At 40.9% G+C, this 27184-nt stretch overlaps 1 protein-coding gene across 1 annotated transcript in view; it reads left to right on the top strand.

Annotated features, from left to right (window-relative positions):
• The window catches only part of LOC110498671 (BRISC and BRCA1-A complex member 2), a 170300-nt gene that overhangs the window by 26388 nt on the left and 116728 nt on the right, over positions 1-27184 (top strand). The window contains exon 5 of the mRNA XM_090209695.1: positions 2834-2928. Within this exon, the coding sequence (XP_090065821.1) occupies positions 2834-2928 (95 nt within the window). The remainder of the gene's footprint in view (positions 1-2833; positions 2929-27184) is intronic.

Genomic DNA, 27184 nt, shown 5'->3' with positions numbered 1-27184 from the left:
GATAGTGTGCAAGAGCGTGGTGGCACCGCACACAACGAAAGTCACAAACTGTGCCCGTTAGAGCAAGCTCTCTCCAGAGCCTCACCAACATAGCTGTTAGAATGTGTGATGTGGAGGTTAGGATTTTTGACCACCATAACGTTTGTCTACTTAGTCATTAACGCCTGGGTGGGAGGTTACCCTGGCAGGCATGCACGCACACACACACACACACTATGGAATGTTGTTCTCCATATATAGTCCTACTTGTACAGGTGGTCCAGTGCAAAATGGTAACCCCCCCCCTACTCCAGTCCCTCTACAGCTCCCTCCGGTCAGGGTGTGTGCCGGTATATTGGTCCAACAAGTATTTTGACTGCCTTCCTGACATTTTGACAGATTTATGGCAAATCCCCTCCTACCTTTTTGATACTTCTCTCCTGTCTGGAAAAATACTGCCATATGGATGTTTAACTCTTCATCCCTCTCTGCCAAAACACTGCTCTGACGGAAATAGAATTGTGTAACATCTGAACATTCTGAACTACAGTGAGCTCAAAAGTATTTGGACAGTGAGTGGTGAGAGTTTCTGGGTAAGTCTCTAAGATCTTTTCACACCTGGATTGTGCAACATTTGTCCATTTATTATTTACAAAATTCTTCAAGCTCTGTCAAATTGGTTGTTGATCATTGCTAGTCAACCAGTAAATTTAAGTCAAAACTGTAACTCGGCCACTCAGGAACATTACTGTCTTCTTGGTAAGCAGCTCCAATGTGTTTTAGGTTATTGTCCTGCTGAAAGGTGAATTAATCTTCCAGTGTCTGATGGAAAGCAGATTGAGGATTTTTCCTGTGCTTTGCTCCATTCGGTGTATCTCTTTTATCTGGAAAAACTCCCCAGTCCTTAATGATTACTAGCATACCCATAACACGATGCAGCCACCACTATGCTTAAAATTATGAAGAGTGGTACTCAGTAATGTGTTGTATTGGATTTGCCCCAAACACACTACTTTGTATTCCGGAGAAAAAAAAAAGAATTCCTATGACACATTTTTTGCAGTATCCTTGCTTAGGATGCAGGTTTTGGAATGTTTGTATTCTGTACAAGCTTCCTTCTTCTTTTCACGTTGTCAATTAGTTACTACAATGCTGTTGATCTATCCTCAGTTTTCTCCTATCACAGCCATTAAACTCTTTAACTGTTTTAAACTCCCCATTGGCCTCATGGTGAACTCTCTGAGCAGTTTCCTTCCTCTCCGGCAACTGAATTAGGAAGGATGCCTGTATCTTTATAGTGACTGGGTGTATTGATACACCATCCAAAGTGTAATTAATAACTTCACCATGCTCAAAGGGATATTCAAATCTACCAATAGGTGCCCCTCTGCGAACATTGGAAAATCTCCCTAGTCTTTGTGGGGTAAAGAGATGAGGTAGTCATTCAAAAATCATGTTAAACACTATTATTGCACATAGTGAGTCCATGCAACTTATTATGTGACTTCTTAAGAAAATGTGTACACCTGAATTTATTTAGGCTTGCCATGACAAAGGGCATTATTATTGACAAGACATTTCAGCTTTTCATTTTTAATACATTTGTAAAAATATTTTTAAAAACATACTTTGACATTTGTGTGTGTGTGTGTGTGTAGGCCAGTGACATACATTCGGGCTGTAACACAACAACATGTGGACATAATCAAGGGATGTGAATACTTTCTGAAGGCACTGTATGTGTATTAAAGCAATAAAACGTTTTTGGTCCCATATTCATAGCACACCATGACTAGATCAAGCTTGTGTGACTACAAATTTGTTGGATGCATTTACTGTTTGTTTTGGTTGTGTTTCAGATTATTTTGCCCAATAGAAATAGCAAATAATTTTGCAGTCACTTTTATTGTAAATAAAACATATAATATATTTCTAAACACTTCTACATTAATGTGGATGCTACCATGATTATGGATTGCCCTGAATGAATCGTGAATAATGATGAGTCATGGTAGCAAATACTAAGCTTTTTACTACTTTAATACCAAGTGAATTTGTTCCAATACTTTTTGTAAAATGGGGGGGGGAAACGGTTCACCCGATATGGATGAAAATACCCTCAAATTAAAGCTGACAGTCTTTAACCTCATAGTCATTGTAATATTTAAAATCCAAAGTGCTGGAATGCAGAGCCAAAACAACAACAAATTTGTCACTGTCCCAACACTTTTGGAGCTGGATATTGACCCAGTTCTAGCCTATTCAATCCCACTACTCTGTTCAATTCTGTATAGCAATATTGACTATTTTGTGCCAATACTGACTATGGCAAATTTAGCATTTTAAATGTTTAAGTCTTACTGTAAATGGGCAGTTTGATTGTTAGTGGAATGTGTGTTGTTCCTTGTGCACCATGTTGATGTTTCTGAACAAGTGTGCACCTGTAGTCACATGTTCTCATTCTTTCATAACAGTACATACCATGTTCATAAAAAGTCAATTTCATCGCAGTTAATACAGAGTGTTAAATAGCAGAGTGATTGGACTAATAGCCAGGAGAGCATGAATGTTGATGCATGTAGTCATCAATGGTACCTTATCGCATCAGCTAGAATCAAAGTAGGACTGATTGTGATGACAAATTTAAGGTTTTAATTCAGTTGTACCTGCATTGTGTTATACACATTTTCCCCATCTTCTGTAGAATCAACTTCTTATTTATTTTTTATAAGAAGTGTTTGTGTGTGCTCGCTGCTCGAGTAGTAAACATTGCTATGGTGGGCTGAATTGAATTCCTTAACTTGTTGTGTGAAAGCTGTGACAAAGCTGACGTGATAATTCTGTTCTTTCTCAGGGGACATCATATTCAATGCACAGGATCCAGAACTACCTCCATACTTCATATTTGGGGAGGACACAGAATTCCTGCCAGAACCCTCGGAACTCCTGGTGAGTACAATTCCCCAACTCACTCATTTGCCACACCGCACTCATTTCCCACAATTCCCCACAACTCTATTTCCTCACCCTGGTCTAGTGTGAACGACTCACTCAAGTTACTGCTCAGACAGATTCACTGTGGTGAGCAATAGAAGGCAGAAGGCTCTGGTTTGCTGTCCAAATCCTTGGGCCATTCTATTGTTCTGACGCCCTTTTATCTAGAAATCAAGGCCTGGTATTGATATGTGAGGATGAGTCAACAGCCATATTGATCCCATGACATCCAGTGTTCTGTTGAAAAGGCGTTGGTGCATTGCGTAATCGCTTCTTCTGTATGTGCTGGCCTGCATATGCCCCTTCTGCGGAAAAATGTTGATTGCACCAGGCTAATTTGCAATTGGCAATGAGTCAGTAACTAATCCGATTAGATTGCTTAGAAATGGTTTCCTTATACATTGAGTAAAAAATATTCTAAGATTGTTGCATGATGAGCTTAGATTGCTCAGATGCTAAGCCACTCAGATGTTTAGACACACAAGCACATACAGCAATCCCTGGAACTTTCTATTGCAGATTGCTAATAGGGATGGGCATGGATATTCAAATATCTGAACAGACGTTAGTATTTGATTACCTGGGACATACATTTTTCATTTTTTTTTAAATTAGCCTATTTTAACAATGACAAGGCTTTGTCTAAAATGAAATACAAAAATCTATGTGACATTGCTAAATAGCCTACAACGATAGACCATTACATGTTTTATGACAAGACACACTTGTTAAATGAAATGCATTCAAGGTGACTACCTCATGAAGCTGGTTGAGACAATGCCAAGAGTGTGCAAAGCTGTCATCAAGCCGAAGGGTGGCTACTTTGAAGAATTTAGATTTGTTGTCTCAACTGACTTGCTAAAACTATAGTTTGTTAACAAGACATTTTTGGAGTGGTTGAAAAACAACCGCCAATCTAAGTGTATGTAAACTTCTGACTTCAACTGTACTTGAAATTATAGATTGTCAACTTTATACACAGACATTGAATACAATATCTTCCATATTGAAACTGAATATATAAATATTGAATTTGAATATTCAGTTATATTCATTCAATTCAGTTTCAAATCATGAAATCCAAGATGAATTTATTAACTAAATTATTGAATTTGTGCATTACAAATAAAAAACATTTATTCAATTCAAATTCAATATCCTTATACAAATTCAAAATTTAGAGGCTTAGCAGTCATCTGTGAGTTAAATTCTGGGTAATTGGAAGACAGAGCATTTTACATGGGCATCAATACACCAACACAATCTAGGAACAAACATATCACAATCATTGGTTTTCCTGAGAAATTCACCAGCACACACACACTTGATGATATGGTACAGTAATAAGAATACAGTAAAGGCAAGAGTTGAATGGCAACCAGGAATTGGACATAGGGTTGTGCGCTAACTTGTTAATATTGCTTTGTCCCTGTGGAAAACTCACTGACATTTTTTAAAGACGACGGATAGCAGACGAGATGCTAAGAGGCTTGGCAAGAGGCTTTTGTTACTGTTGCTTTTACTACAGGGTCTTAAAGTTTTCCACATGGCTATTTCTAGGGCCACCTAAGAGGGAGAAGTTAAATTCCCCAGCCTGTGTCAGAGTCTGGGAGACAAGTGGGGAGGTATTGCTTACTGTCTCATAAACCAGCTGCGCACATAAGGGGAAGCACATCATCGCGCCATTGCTTGGCAGCCCCACTTTGTTTACTCTAGCTGTCTTTCTGGCCATGTTTTCATAATCCCAACTTTTTCTCTCCCCGGGATGTTTTTTCCTTTCTCCTTCTCTCTCTCCTCTTCTCTCTCCATCTTTAGGTCTCGCCCTCCCGCTCTCTAATTCCATAAAAACCAGTTTTCCAAACGTTTCGGTCCATTTGCCATTTCCCACCATTGACTCGTAAGCAGACCTCCCCTTCGCCAGTAATCGTTATGAATCAGTCATACGAACTGGAAACTGCAAGGTAGGACTTTGGGAGGAGCTAAAAGTGAACAACTGAACAAGGTGACAGAGCAACTTATTTCCTCATTGGAAGAACTTGCAGCAGCTGCATAAACCACATTTTGACTTACATTCAAATCAAATAAAATTTTATTTGTCACATACACATGGTTAGCAGATGTTAATGCGAGTGTAGCGAAATACTTGTGCTTCTAGTTCCGACAATGCAGAAATAACCAACGAGTAATCTAACCTAACAATTTCACAACAACTACCTTATACACACAAGTGTAATGGGATGAAGAATATGTACATAAAAATATATGAATGAGTGATGGTACAGAACGGCATAGGTAAGATGCAGTAGATGGTATCGAGTACAGTATATACAGTGCCTTGCGAAAGTATTCGGCCCCCTTGAACTTTGCAACCTTTTGCCACATTTCAGGCTTCAAACATAAAGATATAAAACTGTATTTTTTTGTGAAGAATCAACAACAAGTTGGACACAATCATGAAGTGGAACGACATTTATTGGATATTTCAAACTTTTTTAACAAATCAAAAACTGAAAAATTGGGCGTGCAAAATTATTCAGCCCCCTTAAGTTAATACTTTGTAGCGCCACCTTTTGCTGCGATTACAGCTGTAAGTCGCTTGGGGTATGTCTCTATCAGTTTTGCACATCGAGAGACTGACATTTTTTCCCATTCCTCCTTGCAAAACAGCTCGAGCTCAGTGAGGTTGGATGGAGAGCATTTGTGAACAGCAGTTTTCAGTTCTTTCCACAGATTCTCGATTGGATTCAGGTCTGGACTTTGACTTGGCCATTCTAACACCTGGATATGTTTATTTTTGAACCATTCCATTGTAGATTTTGCTTTATGTTTTGGATCATTGTCTTGTTGGAAGACAAATCTCCGTCCCAGTCTCAGGTCTTTTGCAGACTCCATCAGGTTTTCTTCCAGAATGGTCCTGTATTTGGCTCCATCCATCTTCCCATCAATTTTAACCATCTTCCCTGTCCCTGCTGAAGAAAAGCAGGCCCAAACCATGATGCTGCCACCACCATGTTTGACAGTGGGGATGGTGTGTTCAGCTGTGTTGCTTTTACGCCAAACATAACGTTTTGCATTGTTGCCAAAAAGTTCAATTTTGGTTTCATCTGACCAGAGCACCTTCTTCCACATGTTTGGTGTGTCTCCCAGGTGGCTTGTGGCAAACAACACTTTTTATGGATATCTTTAAGAAATGGCTTTCTTCTTGCCACTCTTCCATAAAGGCCAGATTTGTGCAATATACGACTGATTGTTGTCCTATGGACAGAGTCTCCCACCTCAGCTGTAGATCTCTGCAGTTCATCCAGAGTGATCATGGGCCTCTTGGCTGCATCTCTGATCAGTCTTCTCCTTGTATGAGCTGAAAGTTTAGAGGGACGGCCAGGTCTTGGTAGATCTGCAGTGGTCTGATACTCCTTCCATTTCAATATTATCGCTTGCACAGTGCTCCTTGGGATGTTTAAAGCTTGGGAAATCTTTTTGTATCCAAATCCGGCTTTAAACGTCTTCACAACAGTATCTCGGACCTGCCTGGTGTGTTCCTTGTTCTTCATGATGCTCTCTGCGCTTTTAACGGACCTCTGAGACTATCACAGTGCAGGTGCATTTATACGGAGACTTGATTACACACAGGTGGATTGTATTTATCATCATTAGTCATTTAGGTCAACATTGGATCATTCAGAGATCCTCACTGAACTTCTGGAAAGAGTTTGCTGCACTGAAAGTAAAGGGGCTGAATAATTTTGCACGCCCAATTTTTCAGTGTTTGATTTGTTAAAAAAGTTTGAAATATCCAATAAATGTCGTTCCACTTCATGATTGTGTCCCACTTGTTGTTGATTCTTCACAAAAAAATACAGTTTTATATCTTTATGTTTGAAGCCTGAAATGTGGCAAAAGGTCGCAAAGTTCAAGGGGGCCGAATACTTTTGCAAGGCACTGTACATATAAGATGAGTGATGTAGGGTATGTAAACATATAAAAGTGGCATTGTTTAAAGTGGCTAGGGATACATTTTTTACATCAATTTTTCCATTATTAAAGTGGCTGGAGTTGAGTCAGTATGTTTGGCAGCAGCCACTCAATGTTAGTGGTGGCTGTTTAACAGTCTGATGGCCTTGAGATAGAAGCTGTTATTCAGTCTCTCGGTCCCTGCTTTGATGCACCTGTACTGACCTCGCCTTCTGGATGATAAGCGGGGTGAACAAGCAGTGGCTCGGGTGGTTGTTGTTCTTGATGATCTTTATGGCCTTCCTGTGACATCGGGTGGTGTAGGTGTCCTGGAGGGCAGGTAGTTTGCCCCCGGTGATGCGTTGTGCAGACCTCAATACCCTCTGGAGAGCCTTACGGTTGTGGGCGGAGCAGTTGCTGTACCAGGCGTTGATACAGCCCGACAGGATGCTCTCGACTGTGCATCTGTAAAAGTTTGTGAGTGCTTTTGGTGACAAGACACATTTTTTCAGCCTCCTGAGGTTGAAGAGGCGCTGCTGCGCCTTCTTCACGACGCTGTCTGTGTGGGTGGACCAATTCAGTTTGTCCGTGATGTGTACGCCGAGGAACTTAAAACTTACTACCCTCTCCACTACTGTCCCGTCGATGTGGATAGAGGGGTACTCCCTCTGCTGTTTCCTGAAGTCCATCTCCTTTGTTTTGTTGACATTGAGTGTGAGGTTATTTTCCTGACACCACACTCCGAGGTCCCTCACCTCCTCCCTGTAGGCCGTCTTGTCGTTGTTGGTAATCAAGCCTAACACTGTAGTGTCGTCTGCAAACTTGATGATTGAGTTGGAGGCGTGCATGGCCACGCAGTCGTGGGTGAACAGGGAGTACAGGAGAGGGCTCAATGTACCCTTGTGTGACCCCAGTGTTGAGAATCAGCGAGGTGGAGATGTTGTTACCTACCCTCACCACCTTTTGGCGGCCCGTCAGGAAGTCCAGTACACAGTTGCACAGGGCGGGGTCGAGACCTCGGGTCTTGAGCTTAATGATGAGTTTGGAGGGTACTATGGTGTTAAATGCTGAGCTGTAGTCGATGAAAAGCATTGTCACATAGGTATTCCTCTTGTCCAGATGGGTTAGGCCAGTCTGCAGTGTGGTTGCGATTGCATCGCCAGTGGACCTATTGGGGTGGTAAGCAAATTGGAGTGGGTCTAGGGTGTCAGGTAGGGTGGAGGTGATATGGTCCTTGACTAGTCTCTCAAAGCACTTCATGATGACGGAAGTGAGTGCTAGGAGGGGTAGTCGTTTAGCTCAGTTACCTTAGCTTTCTTGCGAACAGGAACAATGGTGGCCCTCTTGAAGCATGTGGGAACAGCAGACTGGGATAAGGATTGATTGAATATGTCCGTAAACACACCAGCCAGCTGGTCTGCACATGCTCTGAGGACGCGGCTGGGGATGCCATCTGGGCCTGCAGCCTTGCGAGGGTTAACACATTTAAATGTTTTACTCACGTCGGCTGCGGTGAAGGAGAGTCTGCAGGTTTTGATAGCGGGCCGTGTCAGTGGCACTGTATTGTCCTCAATGCGAGCAAAGAAGTTGTTTAGTCTGTCTGGGAGCAAGACATCCTGGTCCGCGACGGGGTTGGTTTTCTTTTTGTAATCCGTGATTGACTGTAGACCCTGCCACATACCTCTTGTGGCTGAGCCGTTGAATTGCGACTCTACTTTGTCTCTATACTGACGTTTAGCTTGTTTGATTGCTTTGCGGAGGGAATAGCTACACTGTTTGTATTCGGTCATGTTTTCGGTCACCTTGCCCTGGTTAAAAGCAGTGGTTTGCGCTTTCGGTTTCGCGCAAATGCTACCATCAATCCACGGTTTCTGGTTTGGGAATGTTTTAATAGTTGCTGTGGGTACGACATCGCCGATGCACTAGCTAATAAATTCGCTCACTGAATCAGCGTATTCGTCAATGTTGTTGTTTGACGCAATGCGGAACATATCCCAATCCACATGATCGAAGCAATCTTGGAGCTTGGAATCAGATTGTTCGAACCAGTGTTGAACAGACCTGAGCGCGGGAGCTTCCTGTTTTAGTCTCTGTCTATTGGCAGGGAGCAACAAAATGGAGTTGTGGTCAGCTTTTCTGAAAGTAGGGTGGGGGAGCGCCTTATATGCGTCGCTGAATTTAGAAAAACAATGATCCAGGGTTTTACCAGCTCTGGTAGCAGGAGGATATAGTGTTAAGTTTTCCCGTCACAGGAACTAAGGGGCCTATCCCAAACCATGAAACGCAGCCCCAGACCATTATTCCTCATCCACCAAACTTTACAGTGGGCACTATGCATTTGGGCAGGTTGCGCTCTCTAGACATCCGCCAAACCGAGATGTGTCTGTCGGATTGCCAGATGGTGAAGCGTGATACATCACTCCAGAGAACACGTCTCTCCTGCTCAAGTGTCCAATGAGAGCTTTACACCACTCCGGCAGACACTTGGCATTGCGCATGGTGATCTTAGGCTTGTGTGCTTGTGTGCGGCTGCTCGGCCATGAAAACCCATTTTAAACATATGAAATCCCCTGAACAGTTATTGTGCTGACGCTGCTTCCAGAGGCAGTTTTGAACTTGGTTGTGAGTGTTGCAACCGAGCATTGATGATTTTAAGTGCTACGTGATTCAGCACTTGGTGGTCCCATTCTGTGAGCATGTAGCCTACCACTTCGCAGTTGAGCTGTTGCTCCTAGACATTTCCACTTCACAATAACAGCACTTACAGTTGACCGGGGCAGCTTTAGAAGGGCAGAAATTTGACAAACTGACTTGTTGGAAAGGTGTTATCCTATGACGTTGCCACGTTGAAAGTCACTAAGCTCTTCAGAAAGGCCATTTTAGAAATGTTTTACATTTTTATTTATTTAACTAGGCAAGTCAGTTAAGAACAAATTCTTATTTACAATAATGGCCTACCCTGGCCAAACCTGGACGACGCTGGACCAATTGTGCGCCGCCCTATGGGACTCCCAATCACGGCCAGATATGATGCAGCCTGGATTTGAACAAGGGACTGCAGTGATGCGTCTTGCACTGAGATGCAGTGCCTTAGACTGCTGCGCAACTCGGGAGCCCCATTCTACATCTGTCAATGTTTGTCTATGGAGATTGCATGGCTGTGTGCTCGATTTTATACAACTGTCAGCAACGGGTGTGGCTGAAATAGCCAAATACACAAATTTGAATGGGTTTCCACATCGTTTTGTGTATATATAGTGTAGCATTACAGTGGGGTTTATACACACACATACAGTATATGTAGTTTTGCTCACTGTCCAATTGTTGCATTCATCTTTAGATTTCAGATAGAGATTTGGGCCAAACAGATTTGCTTGGGGCATGCACTCAGGACAGGAAGTCAAAACCCTCACAAGTGTGCAGCAAGTGTAGGCTACACAAATCATGTACGTACACACACTTCAATACTGAAATGGATGTGGGTCTTGCCAAAGCCCACCACTCAAACACGTGCTAATGAACTCAACTAATCACATCGCACATTCTTGACCAAACAACACCCTATTTAGGTTACAAACATGTCAACAATGAGGCGCTGAGATATTCCATTTAATCAAAATGTCCCAACATGTACCTTTTTTTGCCCATACACAAGCAAGTCAATATAAACATGAACTTAAAGTGCTTTGAGTGAATTGCTACTGTCATTGGAACTGCCATGTTTTTTTTACACTCAAGGGGGGTAAACATTTATTTTCTCAGTGTCTTGCAGTATTCCTGACTTCTCAGCTAAATGTTTGTCTTGTTTATAGTGTTAGTAGCCTCCTCCAGTGTGTTTTTTGCCCTCCTTGTAAAGTCTGTCACTTTCACTATGGAAGCTGTGTAACATTATAACCTATCTGTGTAATTTTAATGAAGGGCAATGTTGAAACTACAATCGGAAGTTCAAAAATGAATTGATAACCAAAAGTTGGCTTAATGATTTTAAGAGACACACTGTATAGTAGAGAATTTTACATGGAGATGATCACAAGCAGATACTTGACAAAGCTTGTTTTGTGAGGCCATTTGGTTCACTCGTTTAGTTGACCTTTAAAACATATTTTGATAACTTTTTGATGAGATAAAATGCAAATCAATACTAACAATGTTGGCCTCATCAGCTCAGGGGACATCTTAACCTTGACGCCTAGTATCACTAAGTTCACAGGGCAAAGCTGAGATGAAGCCTACGCTTGGCTAATTGACAGTCTCTTAAATGTAATGGCAAAATGTAGATTTCTGCCTAAATAGACATACCCAAAAGTAACGGCTATTCATGTGTAGTTACATGAATCTGACATGCAACAACTTGGTATATTTGGAAAGAAGACATCTGGAAAATTATGAGGAAATGATCAGAAGATAGGAGTTACATAATTCAGAATACACAAGATCAAGCACACACAATAAGTTTTAGTTTTTTTATTTTAAAAGTAATCTTTCATTGGCAAGCTAATAGTGAATTATTGATGACTCGAGCTGAAAACACAGTAGATGGCTTCTACAACATGTGAACAATATCAGGAGAAAGAAAACAACTAGAAATGGGCAGATGTTTTAGTAAGTTGTGTCAGGTCAGGTCAAAGGTCAGGTCAAAGATTTATCTTTATCTTAGGAGCAAATCTAGCCATTTGACTTAATGGCAACATCAAATGTCCACCAAGTGACTTTAGTCACTCGGTGGACATTTGATGTTGCCATTAAGTCAAATGGCTAGATTTGCTCCTAGAGACTTAAGGATTGATTTGATATGTAGCCATAGCTCAAACACAGACCAAATCAAAGCTTACCTTTTTGTAAGATTTTTGCTGTTTGGTGAAAACGTTGTGTAAAATAAAAATTTTGACTCTCGGGGCTGGTGATCAATAACGTTAGGTCACAGGCAGACACATAAGATATCCTCATGATCTGTGGAGTTCCGGCTTTTGGTGTGTTTCAACGTATTCCGTGTTTATTTTGTTTATGCTTCACAACGCTAACCGGAATGTAGGTAGCAGCCATCTTGAAATTAGGTCATTGGCTCGGCCTGCCCTAATATATTTGTATGCCCATATATGGTATTAAGTCACACCAAAGATTTGAAGGCACCGATCAATAGTCAAGATACTCAACTTACCGCAGATATCCTGCTTTTGCAGATAGGGGCTACCATTCTCATACCAGACTGAATTAAATCAAATAAAAACAAATAGGGTCCTCAAATATGGGGACTTTACATTTAAGAGGCTAGACAGGTAGGCCTATGTTTTAAGGTGCCATGCAACACACAGTATAGCCCCACTATAGTGCAGGGCTGTCTGGGAATATCTTTTCAGGCTTATCCCGAAGCCAATTATCATCAGCATGACCACAAAGTTCATTAGGTCAGATGTTTTTGATACTTCTCAAGAACACCACAATTTGAGAAACACTCAAACCGCTTTCCCAAAGAAGCCCTTTTAGTACATAAACCACCACCCAGAATGATGAAAGAGACTCTATAGGCATAAATGGAAGGCACATTAAAAGCCACATGTGGTCACTAGACAGAGCCACAGCAACACATCATCACCTGTTTTTGACAGATGATTTCATACATACTTCTTCAGAACCACAAAATGAGGGGAGGCCATTTTGAGCAGACAATACACTACTTATTATGTCCATTTTGATTAAAGGTCTATAGGTCTAAGAAACTAGCTTCTAAGTTATGAAGATGGAAGATTATGACTGGAATACATGTTATGCCGATTGTGGTTTGGTACCGACAAAAGTTGTGTTTGTGTTTGCTTGTTGGCAGTGTTCTGACATTACCCATCAAGGCCACTGCCTTACAGTTCATATCCTCAGATTCATGACACACTTTTAATTGGTTCTAATCGCTTCAACCCTGGCAGCCGGCTCCATAAGTCTATATAAGAAATACTGTATACCACTGGATTTATAAGGAAAGAGTCACTGGCTCATTTGACCTGGAAATGAAACCAATGGGACTTACTGTACGATTGCCCTGTTTACTGTAATCATCCCTTTACCAGGCTGACACCACATAATAATGGCCGGAGCGAATGGAATGGTTTCCATGTGTTTGATGTATTTGATACCATTACACTTATTCTGCTCCAGCCATTACCACAAGCCCGTCCTCCCCAATTAATGTGCCACTAACCTCCTATGGCTGACACATTTTGTAGCGCCATAACCTAACGACTCAATGTTTGTGTTTTTAATTGGTGGCTATGTGCCTCCTGAACAAAGAGCGGTTGGTTATAGGCTGTAATATGTGATGCAATTACAGCCATGGGAAACACTTAGCGAAAGATGAAGCACATTCTAAATGAGACAAATGGGGAAATAAGTAGGCCCTAAATGGAGCTGTGCTGGTCTAAATTCGAGACTAGACTTACCAGTGGTTTGTTACTTTGTGGGCGGGGGTGGATTGAGACTGATCTTGCTGCATTTATTTCATTAATCAGGTAGGCTTGATCAGAAAGTCATGCCTGAATTATTTTTTTTTATAGAGGACCCGGCAAGCCAGCCTATTCCCAATAATGTAAACTCCAACAGAAATAACTTAAAATGTATAGCTTTTTAAGTTAAACCATATCTTTTTCAATTACATTTTCAGCCATCTTACAAGCAATTTTGTTTTACAAATCAGTAAGAAATGTTTATTTATTTTTTACAAATCAGCTTGCAATGTTGCTAGCCAACTAGCTTGCTCACGTTAGCCCTACTGGCCTGCTAACGTTAGCCCTACTGGCCTGCAAATGTTATGGTAACACTGCATGAGTCAGCCAGCTGCAGTCAATACCTAGCTTACAGCTACATTAAAGTAAAGTAAACCAAAGTTTTGGAAATACGTAACACCATCTAACCTGTTATCAAATAATGTTACTTCTATATTCAGTTATTTTAGACAGGAAGCTAGCCAACTAAATTTTGTTATTTTAGCCTGCTAGCTAGCCTAGCCAGCTAACTAGCCCAGCTAGCCAACCACCACGGTCGACATAGCTAAGTAGTAAGTTAGAGAACAACACCAACTAGTCTACCACAGGCAGTAACCCACAGAACACAACAACAACAAAACAGCAGACATTTTTCATGCGGTTCTATCTACATGTGCACACTTAGTTTGCAAATTACTTTTAGAGGTGCTAAGTACTCTCGGCCAGCAAACGCTATTGGTGTGTCTGAGCTCTTACAGATTGATGACTGAGTTAGTTAATAAAGAAAAGCCAAGGAAAGAGGCACTTCAAGAGGAAGAGGCCTTTTTGCTAGCCGAGGGAGAGTCAGCTAATCTAATAGTGAGGTGAATCCACGTTGAACTTACCCAGTATTTCTCCATCACTGCTGACACTTGCAATGTACTGGTATGTCAGTAGGAAATAGAGGTTGCAGACTTCATATTCATGCTTGGGACGGCACCTAGTTTCAGTTGGCGTCTCAATCCGAATCCTGCCTTCCACTGGTTATAGCCATCCAAGTCCTGAAATGAGTGACATGAGCACTGCACACAGTAGACGTGCCCGCGGTTCCCTTACTCAAATCTACTCACTTCAACCGGACAAACTCGTCCCACTTCAAAGCTAGCTTCTTGTTTTTGGGCCACAAATGAGTTGCAACCTTGTCCTTGTAAGTATTACAGCACACGCCTTGGCATATTTATCTTTTTAAAAATCTGTTGGGTCTAAAATGAAAAATAACATTAGCTACAGATGGCGGGAAACTACTACAACACTCGCTCGACTATCACTACCGAATGCACAGGAGAAGAGGAGATGCAGTTTTTTGTATATGTATTAGTTTTTTTCATCTGTAATGTACATAGTACCTTGTCAACACTTGGTCCTGAATGCAATTACATGCTAGCATGGCTAGTAGCTAACATTAGCCAGCTAGAGCTAGCTAGGTAGCACTGGTATATGCTGTTGAAAATAGTGCATAGTAGGTAGTTCATAAATATTTAAAAACACAACTATTTTTGGATTTATAGGTAACCACACCATGACTACAACTAAGTTACTAAATCTTTGACTGCACTACATTGTTACTTTGGTGATTAAAAACTCATGCTGCTTACCCTTTAACAGCATTTCTGTTCTAATGTGGTTTCTTTGCACTCTACATTGCATAATAGAGCTCTAAACAGCACAAAATGAATGCCTTGTGACTTGTCTTCCTATTTGAGGTTATACCTCGTTACTACCCTTTCAAATTACCATCAGTAGCCCCAATCCAAGTATATAAAGTTCCCTTGGCAGTCCCAAGTGGCGTGGCCGTATGGACACACCCAAGCCTGATGATAGGAATATGATGAAGAATGACCACTAGGGAGCTGCTGGGAAGACTGAGGAAGGCGAGGAAACTGACAGGAAGGGAGAAGAAGAAGATGACTAATTTAGTCGCGTGGCAGACTATGTAGTGGTGTACTAGACTGCATTCTGGTTCAAATTCAGAGGTCAAAACAGATTTTAATTTGAAATAGTAGCCTGTAAAGTTGTCTGTTCTCTAGTTTTTAACCCACATATAAACTTTACTGAATCAAAAATCAGAGGCCAATTTCAGGTTTAAATACCAGGGTTAGTACAGGTCCTGGTCAATCTTCAAAGTCATGGCGAAGCGTTGGTTTATACAGTTGAAGTTGGAAGTTTACATACACCTTAGCCAAATACATTTAAACTCGGTTTTTCACAATTCCTGACATTTAATCCTAGTAAAATCCCTGTCTTAGGTCAGTTAGGATCACCACTTTATTTTAAGAATGTGAAATGTCAGAATAATAGTAGAGATATTATTTATTTATTAATTAATTAATTAATTAATTAATGATTAATTATTTATTTCAGCTTTCATTTATTTCATCACATTCCCAGTGGGTCTGTCACGCCATGACTGTAGCGAGCCTTTTAATGTTTCTATTTGGTTTGGTCAGGGTGTGATTTGGGGTGGGCATTCCATGTTTCGTTTTCTATGATTTGGTGTATCTATGTTTTGGCCAGGTATGGTTCTCAATCAGGGACAGCAGTCTATCGTTGGGTAGCCCTTTCCCTCCTTTCTTTGGGGGAAGTTGACTTTGATTAGAGCACATGGCCTTTGAGCGGCACGGTTTGTTTTTGAAGTGTTTATTGTTTTGTTTGGTGTAATTTTGATTAATTAAAGAAAATGTACGCTCACCACGCTGCACCTTGGTCCTCTCCTTTCAACAGCCGTGACAGGGTTAGAATACACTCAATTAGTATTTGGTAGCATTGCCTTTAAATTGTTTAACTTGTTATGGCTGCAATCCCCCGATCGGGACAAGTGTCATCCACAACCGCTGAATAACATAGCGCTACATTCAATAAATATTACTACAAATATTTATATTCATGAAATCACAAGTGCAATATAGGAAAACACAGCTTAGCCTTTTGTTAATCCACCTGTCATGTCAGATTTTGAAATTATGCTTTACAGCGAAAAGCAATCCAAGCGTTTGTGTAAGTTTATCGATCGCACAACAAAACATTAAGTACACTTAGCATCAGGAAGCTTGGTCACGAAAATCAGAAAAGCAATCAAATTAATCTTTTACCTTTGGTGATCTTCGAATGTTTTCACTCACAAGACTCCCAGTTACACAACAAATGTTCCTTTTGTTCCATAAAGATTATTTTTATATCCATAATACCTCCGTTTGTTTGTCGCGTTATGTTTAGAAATTCACAGGAAAGAGCAGTCACGACAAAGCAGACAAAAATTCCAAATAGTTTCCATAATGTCCACAGAAACATGTCAAACGTTTTTTATGATTAATCCTCAGGTTGTTTTTAAAATATATAATCGATAATATATCAACCGCAAATGTCTTTCACAGTAGGAGAGGGAAAAGCAATACCTATCCAAACTCTGTTGCGCGGGCAAAATTCATGTGACCACTTGACGCGATGTTATCTTTCTGGCTCATTTTTCAAAATAAAAGCCTGGAACTGTCTGAAGACTGTTGACACCTTGAGGAAGTGATAGGAAAAGGAATCTGGTTCATATCCCTTTAAATCCAGCAAAGGGAGGCTATGGAACATGGAGTTTTCAAAATAGAAGCCACTTCCTGTTTTGATTTTCATCAATATTTGGGCAGTTTTGGAAACTTTAGAGTGTTTTCTATCCAATACTAATAATAATATGCATATATTAGCAACTGAGACTGAGGAGCTTTGTGATGGCCACTCCAATACCTTGACTTTTTGCCACAACTTTGGAAGTATGCTTGTACATTTGGAAGACCCATTTGCGACCAACTTCTTGACTGATGTCTTAATTTTGCTTCAATATATCCACAGAATTTTACCTCCTCATGATGCCATCTATTTTGTGAAGTGCACCAGTCCCCCCTGCAGCAAAGCACCCCAACAACATGATGCTGCCACCCCCGTGCTTCATGGTTGGGATGGTGTTCTTTGGCTTGCAAGCGTCTCCCTTTTTCCTCCAAACATAACGATGGTCATTATGGCCAAACAGTTCTATTTTTGTTTTATCAGACCAGAGGACATTTCTTCAAAAAGTACAATCTCGTTCCCCATGTGCAGTTGCAAACCGTAGTCTGGCTTTTTATGGCGGTTTTGGAGCACGAACGGAAAGGCTCTGGAGCATCGAACCGCCAACGAACCGCCCTTGCTGTCTCTGCCTGGCCGGTTCCCCTCTTTCCACTGGGATTATCTGCCTCTAACCCTATTACAAGGGCTGAGTCACTGGCTTACTGGGGCTCTCTCATACCGTCCCTGGGAGGGGTGCGTCACCTGAGTGGGTTGAGTCACTGATGGGTTGTGCCGTGGCGGTGATCTTTGTGGGCTATACTCAGCCTTGTCTCAGGATGGTAAGTTGGTGGTTGAAGATATCCCTCTAGTGGTGTGGGGGCTGTGCTTTGGCAAAGTGGGTGGGGTTATATCCTTCCTGTTTGGCCCTGTCCGGGGGTGTCCTCGTATGAGGCCACAGTGTCTCCTGACCCCTCCTGTCTCAGCCTCCAGTATTTATGCTGCAGTAGTTTATGTGTCGGGGGGCTAGGGTCAGTTTGTTATATCTGGAGTACTTCTCCTGTCCTATTCGGTGTCCTGTGTGAATTTAAGTGTGCTCTCTCTAATTCTCTCTTTCTCTCTTTTTTTCTCTCTCTCGGAGGACCTGAGCCCTAGGACCATGCCTCAGGACTACCTGACATGATGACTCCTTTGCTCTCCCCAGCCCACCTGGCCGTGCTGCTGCTCCAGTTTCAACTGTTCTGCCTTATTATTATTGGACCATGCTGGTCATTTATGAACATTTGAACATCTTGGCCATGTTCTGTTATAATCTCCACCCGGCACAGCCAGAAGAGGACTGGCCACCCCACATAGCCTGGTTCCTCTCTAGGTTTCTTCCTAGGTTTTGGCCTTTCTAGGGAGTTTTTCCTAGCCACCATGCTTCTACACCTGCATTGCTTGCTGTTTGGGGTTTTAGGCTGGGTTTCTGTACAGCACTTTAAGATATCTGCTGATGTACGAAGGGCTACATAAATAAATTTGATTTGATTTGATACTGAAACAGCCCATTGGCCTGGGAGTTTCCCTGGTGTTTTATGTCCCAACCAATGTCAATCAAGTTTCAATCAAATGTATTTCATGATGCCCTTTTTACATCTGCAGTTGTAACAAAGTGCTATACAGATACCCAGCCTAAAACCCCAAAGAACAAGCAATCCAGATGTAGAAGCATAGTGGCTAGGAAAAACTATCTAGAAAGGCAGGTTCCTAGGAAGAAACCTAGAGAGGAACCAGGCTCAGAGGGGTGGCCAGTCCTTTTCTGGCTGTGCCAGGTGGAGATTAAAAGCATACAAGGCCATGTAGGCCAGATCTGTTCTTCAAGGCGTTCAAACGTTCGTACATGACCAGCAGGCTCAAATAATATCCACAGTGGTTCTAGAGGGTGTAGCAGTTTGACACCTCAGGAGTCTCGACCACTGTGTTGAACACTGTCCTGACCACTGTGTGTGTGTGTGCACGTGTTTGTGACAGCGGTGAATGTGTGTGCAACTGTGCGTGTGTTTACCTGTGTCACCTCCATGTCCTCTTTCTCTTGCCATAGACCCCAGCTTGTTCCCACGTTTCCTTTCAGACAACGCAGCTTATTATCACAGAGACAGCAGGCTTCTCTGTCCAGCTCCAATCACAGGCCCCCAGCCCTAAAAAAAAAGACGGGATAAGTAATTTGAACCAGTCATGATATGAGAGTAGCTGAGAGCGGCGCTAGTGATAGCCCACTCACCCTGCATTGGGAATTACCGACATACAGGATGCACATTCCTAATAGCAAGTTGTATGTGGGACTTTTCATTTTGGTAAACCCCACATTTTTTATTTAGACAAATCCAGGGCTTTCCAGCGTCGTTAGAAACACAAAATCTGTCAGATGTACATGTAACATGACAAAAACCACTTTGAAGCTGAGTTTTCCTTCTTTAAGGCAAGTATAAACATTAGTTGTTGTTATGTCAGCTAAGGAAACATATTGGCTATCGTTGTCATCAACAACAACCGTCTGTTTTTCGTGAATGGGAGAGCTTGCTATCCTTGAGTGCTTGCTTGTTTGTGTTAAGGACTGAAAAAAAACAGTAATGGGATTTTGAATTACATGTTCTCTGCCTGTTGCTTGTAACCAAGACATTTTAATGACAGATCGAAACTTCAGCTTATGAGACCTTGCTATGTGTTTTGAAGGTTACCTACTGTATGCTGACTGAACAAGATTGAAAAGCAACTAGGAAACGAGGCCATTTGAGAAATTTACTGGACCCAAATGCATTGGGTGCATAACCCATAAGGGCGTCCACCCACGGTGCTCAAAATGACAGAAATCGCATTTCGATTATGGAAATGCATTTTAACAGAACATGCAACTCCTCTAACGAAGAGGCCGATAAAACATAATTTTCAACCATTTGCCAAAATGCAATTAGAGGAAAAACATCAATCCAAAACGCCCCCCCCCCCCCCCCCCCTGATGCAAGCCGTTCCATATGTGACAGAGATGAAAATCTCTGTTAAAAACATAGAAAGAGGGGGAATTTAAAGATGCAACAACTAGGATGGGTTGCTAATATGACTAGAATTGTGTCTTTGGCTTCAGGACAACAAAAGAAAGTTGATGTGAAAACCAATAGAACAAGAGAGAAAGGGCATATGAGTAAGTAAGTTTCCCTTATAGTAAATTTTACATATACATTTGCCGAAATTATATAATAAATAAAATAATTCTAAATACTTCACCAGAGAGCATGACGCAGAGGAATTGAGGATCATTTGATTCTTTAAAAAAAATTGCGGTGAATTGTTTCAAATCACAAGCTCGTAGGCCTACGATGCCTATTTGGGAGCCCGCAATTTGTGCAGCGTGCGTGGTAAAAGGCCTAGCTGATTAGCTGTCAGTGAAATTATCTAAAATATGTCTGAAGATAATGTGTCTTGAGTATAATTGAAAGTGTTGAGACAAGAAGAAGGGGAGGGGTGTGTGGCATATAGGCGTGTCTCTCTCCAGAATGCATGCTCAACAAAGTCTGTTTTTTTACATCCATTGCAAATTATAATAGGTCCTCACAGTATTTGAAAAGTCTTTCCAATAACCTCCCCCTCTAATCAACAAGCCAAGGTGTGAAATACCAAAATATAATGATCCCATATATCCAGTGGAAACATCATAAAATACCTGCACACTGTCTGTCCTGAGGCCCTGGATAAATTGTAAGCTTACCAAAATTGAAACTCACACACCACCTAATGGAGTAATAGCCTATTGGTTAATTTGCAGCAAGGTAAGACATCAAATCACATGCGCCAAATACAACAATACAGTGAAATGCTTACTGATGACCTCCTAACCAACAATGCAGTTTAAAAAAAATACAGATAAGAATGAGATAAAAGTAATTTTAAGTACAGCAGTAAAATAACAATAGCGAGACTATATACAGGGGGAGTCCGGACACCGGTTAGTTGAGGTAGTATGTACACGGAGGTAGAGTTATTAAAGTGACTGCATAGATGACAACAGAGAGTAGCAGTGGTGTAAAGAGGAGGTGAGGGGGGCACTGCAAATAGTCTGAGTAGCCATTTGACTAGATGTTCAGGAGTTTTAGAAGGGGTAGAAGCTGTTTAGAAGCCTCTTGGACCTAGACTTGGTGCTCCGGTACCGCTTGCTGTGCGGTAGCAAAGAGAGTCTATGACTAGGGTGTCTGGAGTCTTTGACAGTTTTTAGGGCCTTCCTCTGACACCACCTGGTATAGAGGTCCTGGATGGCAGGAAGCTTGGCCCCAGTGATGTACTGGGCTGTTTGCACTACCCTCTAGTGCCTTGCGGTCGGAGGCCGAGCAGTTGCCATACCAGCCAGTGATGCAATCAGTCAGGATGCTCTCGATGGTGCTGCTGTAGAAACTTTTGATGATCTGAGGAGCCATGCCAAATCTTTACAGTCTTTTCAGTCTCGGCCGCTCTTTCTCTGCCTCCTCTTCACGCAGATCACGGGGATTGGGGTCTGTTCCCGAGGAAGCGGTATATCCTTCGCGTCGTGCTCGTTAGAGTCATGAAAGGAATAAAAATTATTCTGCAAGTTCGTGATGAGTAATCGCAGTCCTAATGTCCAGAACATCTTTTCGGTCATAAGAGACGGTAGCGGCAACATTATGTACAAAATAAGTTAAGGTGCAAATTAACGAACAACAAACAGAATCGGCATGAGACATGCCTCATAATATGAAGTAAAACCATTCAGGTTTCAAACAATTAAGTAGGCCTATGTTTTGAAAATACATAGCTCACATTGTAAAGTGGTGGGTGACGCGTTGCCTGTATTTAAATGCTGAATGGGAGCCGCGCTTCAATTACCAAATAAAACGAGTAGCTCTTTTTAATCGTGGCCATCAACTTTTGTTAACACGTGTTTGCATTTAGATGTGTTGCGCAATGAATGGGCTTGATTTTATTTTATTTAGATTTATAAAAGGACATTTTACTCCAGTCGCAACCAGCTGAGGAGCTGCAGCCTATTTTTTGCGGGATTTCTGCTATGTATGCTATGCGGGTGTGAGTGTCATGTTTTTATGAATAAGATAGGCATACATGACGACTAACGGAGATAGTCAAGCCAATTTAAGTCCACTAAATTATGCAAATTAACCTGTAGATCAAAAAAACATGCTGGTCAAATGTTGTTTCCATCAATAAATAAAAAGCATTATTTTGCAATGGGATAGGTTTTTCTCCCAGTCAATTTGGCTGGCAACAATTTTATATATCGGCTTTTAATTTGCTCCGAACCGACAAGGTGAATAATCTGTCGTTGAGCAAGGCACTTCAATCAGTCAATCAAATGTATTTATTAAGCCCTTCATCAGCTGATGTCACAAAGTGCTGTACAGAGACACAGCCTAAAACCCCAAACAGCAAGCAATGCAGGTGTAGAAGCACGGTGGCTAGGAAAAACTCCCTAGAAAGGCCGGAACCTAGGAAGAAACCTAGAGGAACCAGGCTATGAGGGCTGGCCAGTCTTAACTCTAATTGCTCTTATAAATCTCTCTGGATTTAAGAACGTCTGCTACAGTTCCTTCAGAAAGTATTCATTTCCCCCAGGCTTATTCCACATTTTGATGTGTTACAAAACTCTAAATTGATTAAATGTTTTGTTTTTTCGCACCTATCTACACAGAATGCCTCATAATGATCAAGTGAAAACACGTTTTTGGAAATGTTTGAAAATGAAATACAGAAATGTTTACAGTACCAGTCAAAAGTTTGGACACACCTACTCTTTCAAGGGTTTTTCTTTATTTTTACTATTTTCTACACTGTAGAATAATAGTGAAGACATCAAAATCAAAACATATGGAATCATGTTGTAACCAAAACAGTTTTAAACAAATCAAAATATATTATTTGAGAATCTTCTAAGTAGCCACCCTTTGCCTTGACAGCTTTGCACACTCTTGACAGTCTTTCAACCAATTTCATGATGCAGTCACCTGGAATGCATTTAACAGGTGTGCCTTGTTAAAAGTTAAATGGTAGAATGTCTTTCCTCAATGCATTTGAGCCAATCAGTTGTGTTGTGACAAGGTAGGGTTGGTATACAGAAGATAGCCCAATTTGGTAAAAGACCAAGTCCATATTATGGTAAGAACAGCTCAAATAAGCAAAGAAAAACTACAGTCTATCATTACTTTAAGACATGAAGGTCAGTCAATGCAGAACATTTCAAGAACTTTGAAAGTTTCTTCAAGTGCAGTCGCAAAAACCATCAAGCGCTATGATGAAACTGTCTCTCATGAAAAAAGAAGAAAAGGAAAAGAAGACCCAGCGTTAACTTTGCTGCGGAGGATAAGTTCATTAGAGTTACCAGCCTTAGAAATTGCACGCCTAATAAATGCTTCACAGAGTTCAACTACCAGACACATCTCAACATCCACTGTTCAGAGGAGACTGTGTGAATCAGGCCTTTATGGTTGAATTGCTGCATAGAAACCAATACCAAAGGACACTAATAACAAGAAGAGACTTGCTTAAGCCAAGAAACACAAGCAATGAACATTAGATTGGTGGAAATCTGTCCTTTCCAAATGTGATATGTTTGGCTCCAACCAACTTGCCTTTGTGAGACGCAGAGTAGCATGTGGTACCCACCGTGAAGCATGGAGGAGATGGTGTGGGGGTGCTTTGCTGGTGACATTGTCTGTGATTTATTTAGAATTCAAGTCACACTTGACCAGCATCCCATCTGGTTTGGGCTTAGTGAGACTATCATTTGTTTTTCAACAGAACAATGACCCAACACACCTCCGGGCTGTGTAAGGGTTATTTGACCACAATCACCCGACCTCAACCCATTTGAGATGGTTTGGGATGAGTTGGACCGCAGAGTGAAGGAAAAGCAGCCAAACAGTGCTCAGCATATGTGGGAACTCCTTCAAGACTGTTGGAAAAGCATTCCAGGTGAAGCTGGTTGAGAGAATGCCAAGAGTGTGCAAATCTGTCATCAAAGCATTTGTTTAACACTTTTTTGGTTACCACATGATTCCATGTGTTATTTCATAGTTTTGATATCTTCACTATTTTTCTATAATGTAGAAAACAGTAAAAATAAAGAAAAACCCTTGAAAGAGTAGGTGTGCCCAAACTTTTGACTGGTACTGTAAGTATTCACACCCCTGAGTCAATACATGTTAGATTTTCCTTTGGCAACGATTACAGATTTGAGTCTTTCTGGGTAAGTCTCTAAGGGTTTTGTACACCTGCATTGTACACCTGCATTGTACACTATTTGCCCATTTATTCTTTAGAAAATTATTCAAGCTCTGTCAAATTGGTTGTTTATCATTGCTAGACAACCATTTTCAAGTCTTGCCATAGATTTCAAGCAGATTTAAGTCAAAACTGTAACTCGGCCACTCAGGAACATTCACTGTCGTCTTGTTATGCAACTCCTGTGTGATTTTGGCCTTGTTTTAGGTTATTGTCCTGCTGAAATGTGAATTAATCTCCCAGTGTTTGGTGGAATGCAGACTGAACCAGGATTTGCTCTAGGATTTTGCCCGTGCTTAGCTCTGTTGTTTAATTTCTTATCCTGAAAAAGTTACAACCATACCCATAACCCACAATTACAACTATACCCATTATACGATGCAGCCAGTACTATGTTTGAAAATATTGAGAGTGGTATTCAGTCATTTGTCCCATACATAACACATTGTATTTAGGAACAAACGTTTGTTTTGACACACTTTTTTTTCAGTATTACTGTAATCCCTTGTTGCAAACAGGATGCATGATTTTGAATATTTTTTATTCTGTACTGGCTTCTTTTTTTCACTCTGTCAATTAGGTTAGTATTGTGGAGTACCTACGATGATGATGATCCATCCTCAGTTTTCTCCTATCACAGCCATTCAACTCTGTAAGGGTGTGTTTTAACTCTTAAACTGGTGTCATGACGTGCCCTGGGGGATGGATCACAGACCCTCCCCCCCACCCTCTCTCTCTCTCTCTCCCCAGAGTTTTATAACTTAACGACAAGTCATAAATTCCCCTTTTGGACATGCAGCATTGAGGGTGCGAGAACAAAGAGACTTGGCCAAACTCCTAATCCCCAAAATGTGAGAATTAAACAACATTTCTAGTTTTGAGAATGTGGGAATGGTCCGTGGACACTTAACCTGTCTAGGACAACCCCGTTCCGCTAGCGGAACCCCTCGCCAACAGCCAATGAAATTGCAGGGCGCCAAATATAACTCAACAAAAATCTCATAAATCAAATTTCTCAAATATACAAGTATTAGAGACCATTTTAAAGATACAATTCTCGTTAATCCAGCCACAGTGCATATAAAAAATGCTTTACAGCGAAAGCTCCACAAACGATTATGTTAGGTCACCACCAAGTCACAGAAAAAATCCAGCCATTTTTCCAGCCAAAGAGAGGAGTCACAAAAAGCACAAATAGAGATAAAATTAATCACTAACCTTTGATGATCTTCATCAGATGACACTCATAGGACTTCATGTTACACAATACATGTATGTTTTGTTCGATAAAGTGCATATATATATCCAAAAATCTAATTTTACATTGGTGTGTTATTTTCAGTAGTTCAAAAACATGCATCAAATTTTGCAGAGAGCCACGTCAATTCACATAAATACTCATTATAAATGTTGATGAAAATTCAAGTGTTATTCATGGAACTTTAGATACACTTCTCCTTAATGCAACCGCTATGTCAGATTTCAAAAAAACTTTACGGAAAAAGCATACCATGCAATAATCTGAGTACGGAGCTCAGAGCCCAAACCAGCCAAAGAAATATCCGCCATGTTGCACAGTCAACATTAGTCAGAAATAAGATTATAAATATTCACTTACCTTTGATGATCTTCATCAGAATGCACTTCCAGGAATCCCAGTTCCACAATAAATGTTTGATTTGTTTGATAAAGTTCATAATTTATGTCCAAATAGCTTCTTTTGTTAGGGCGTTTGGTAAACAAATCCAAACAAGCTTTCAGGTCCAGCCGAACGTCGGACGAAAAGTTCAAAAAGTTATATTACAGGTCGTGGAAACTTGTCAAACTAAGTATAAAATCAATCTTTAGGATGTTTTTATCATAAATGTTCAATAATGTTCCAACTGGAGAATTCCATTGTCTGTAGAAAAGCAATGGAACGAGAGCTACCTCTCATGTGAATGCGCATGACTGAGATCGAGGCTGCTGCCAGACCTCTGACAATCCCCTTTCATTCAGACCCCCTTCACAGTAGAAGCCTGAAGCACCGTTCTAAAAACGTTTGACATCTAGTGGAAGTCTTAGGAAGTGCAAAATGACCCATATCCCACTGTGTATTCGATAGGGGCAAAAATTACAAACCTCAGATTTCCCACTTCCTGTTTGGATTTTTTCTCAGGTTTTTGCCTGCCATTTGAGTTCTGTTATACTCACAGACATCATTCAAACAGTTTTAGAAACTTCCAAGGGTTTTCTATCCAATACTAATAATAATATGCATATATTACCATCTGGGACTGAGTAGGAGGCAGTTTACTCTGGGAACGCTTTTCATCCAAAAGTGAAAATTCTGCCCCCTATCCCAAAGAATTTAAGGGACAGTTATGACGAGTGTGTTTCATATGGTGATCTCATGAAGGACAGGAAACATGCATAACTGTATAACTGCATAACTCTCTTAAAATGTACATTTCCCAGCTGTCAAGTTTATATCAAAATATTGTGAAATGTATGTGATTATACATGAAACTATTTGTGAAAAGATGTAATGTGATATTAACTTTGTAAATGACAGTATGGATTTTCATATAAAGATGAACTAGTCAGTGGTCCCAGACATCACAGTAGGTGTCATAGAACCGCCCCTTCTTCCCCAGAGTATAAAACACCATCCTACAAAATATACATTAAGTCAGAGAACGCCTGACCAGAGTCCCCATGTTGGATTGGCTGTAATTCTAAAGGCCAGGGAGAGACCATAAAGCTGTAGTTTTGGCTACATGGCTGGATATGGTTAAACTCTGAGACTATCGATCACTACAGAAAAATAAAATTCTAGACGACACAAATTACTAGTCTGCTGCTAGAAATTATGTACAGTGCCTTGCAAAAGTATTCACCCCTTTTGGCATTTTTCCTATTTTGTTGCATTACAACCTCTAATTTAAATTGATTTTGATTTT

Source organism: Oncorhynchus mykiss, chromosome 19 (genome assembly GCF_057628025.1).
Source record: "Oncorhynchus mykiss isolate SJ-2025 chromosome 19, ASM5762802v1, whole genome shotgun sequence".
In the NCBI taxonomy this organism is placed as follows: Eukaryota; Metazoa; Chordata; class Actinopteri; order Salmoniformes; family Salmonidae; genus Oncorhynchus; species Oncorhynchus mykiss.
This window is presented reverse-complemented; position numbering and strand designations above follow the sequence as displayed.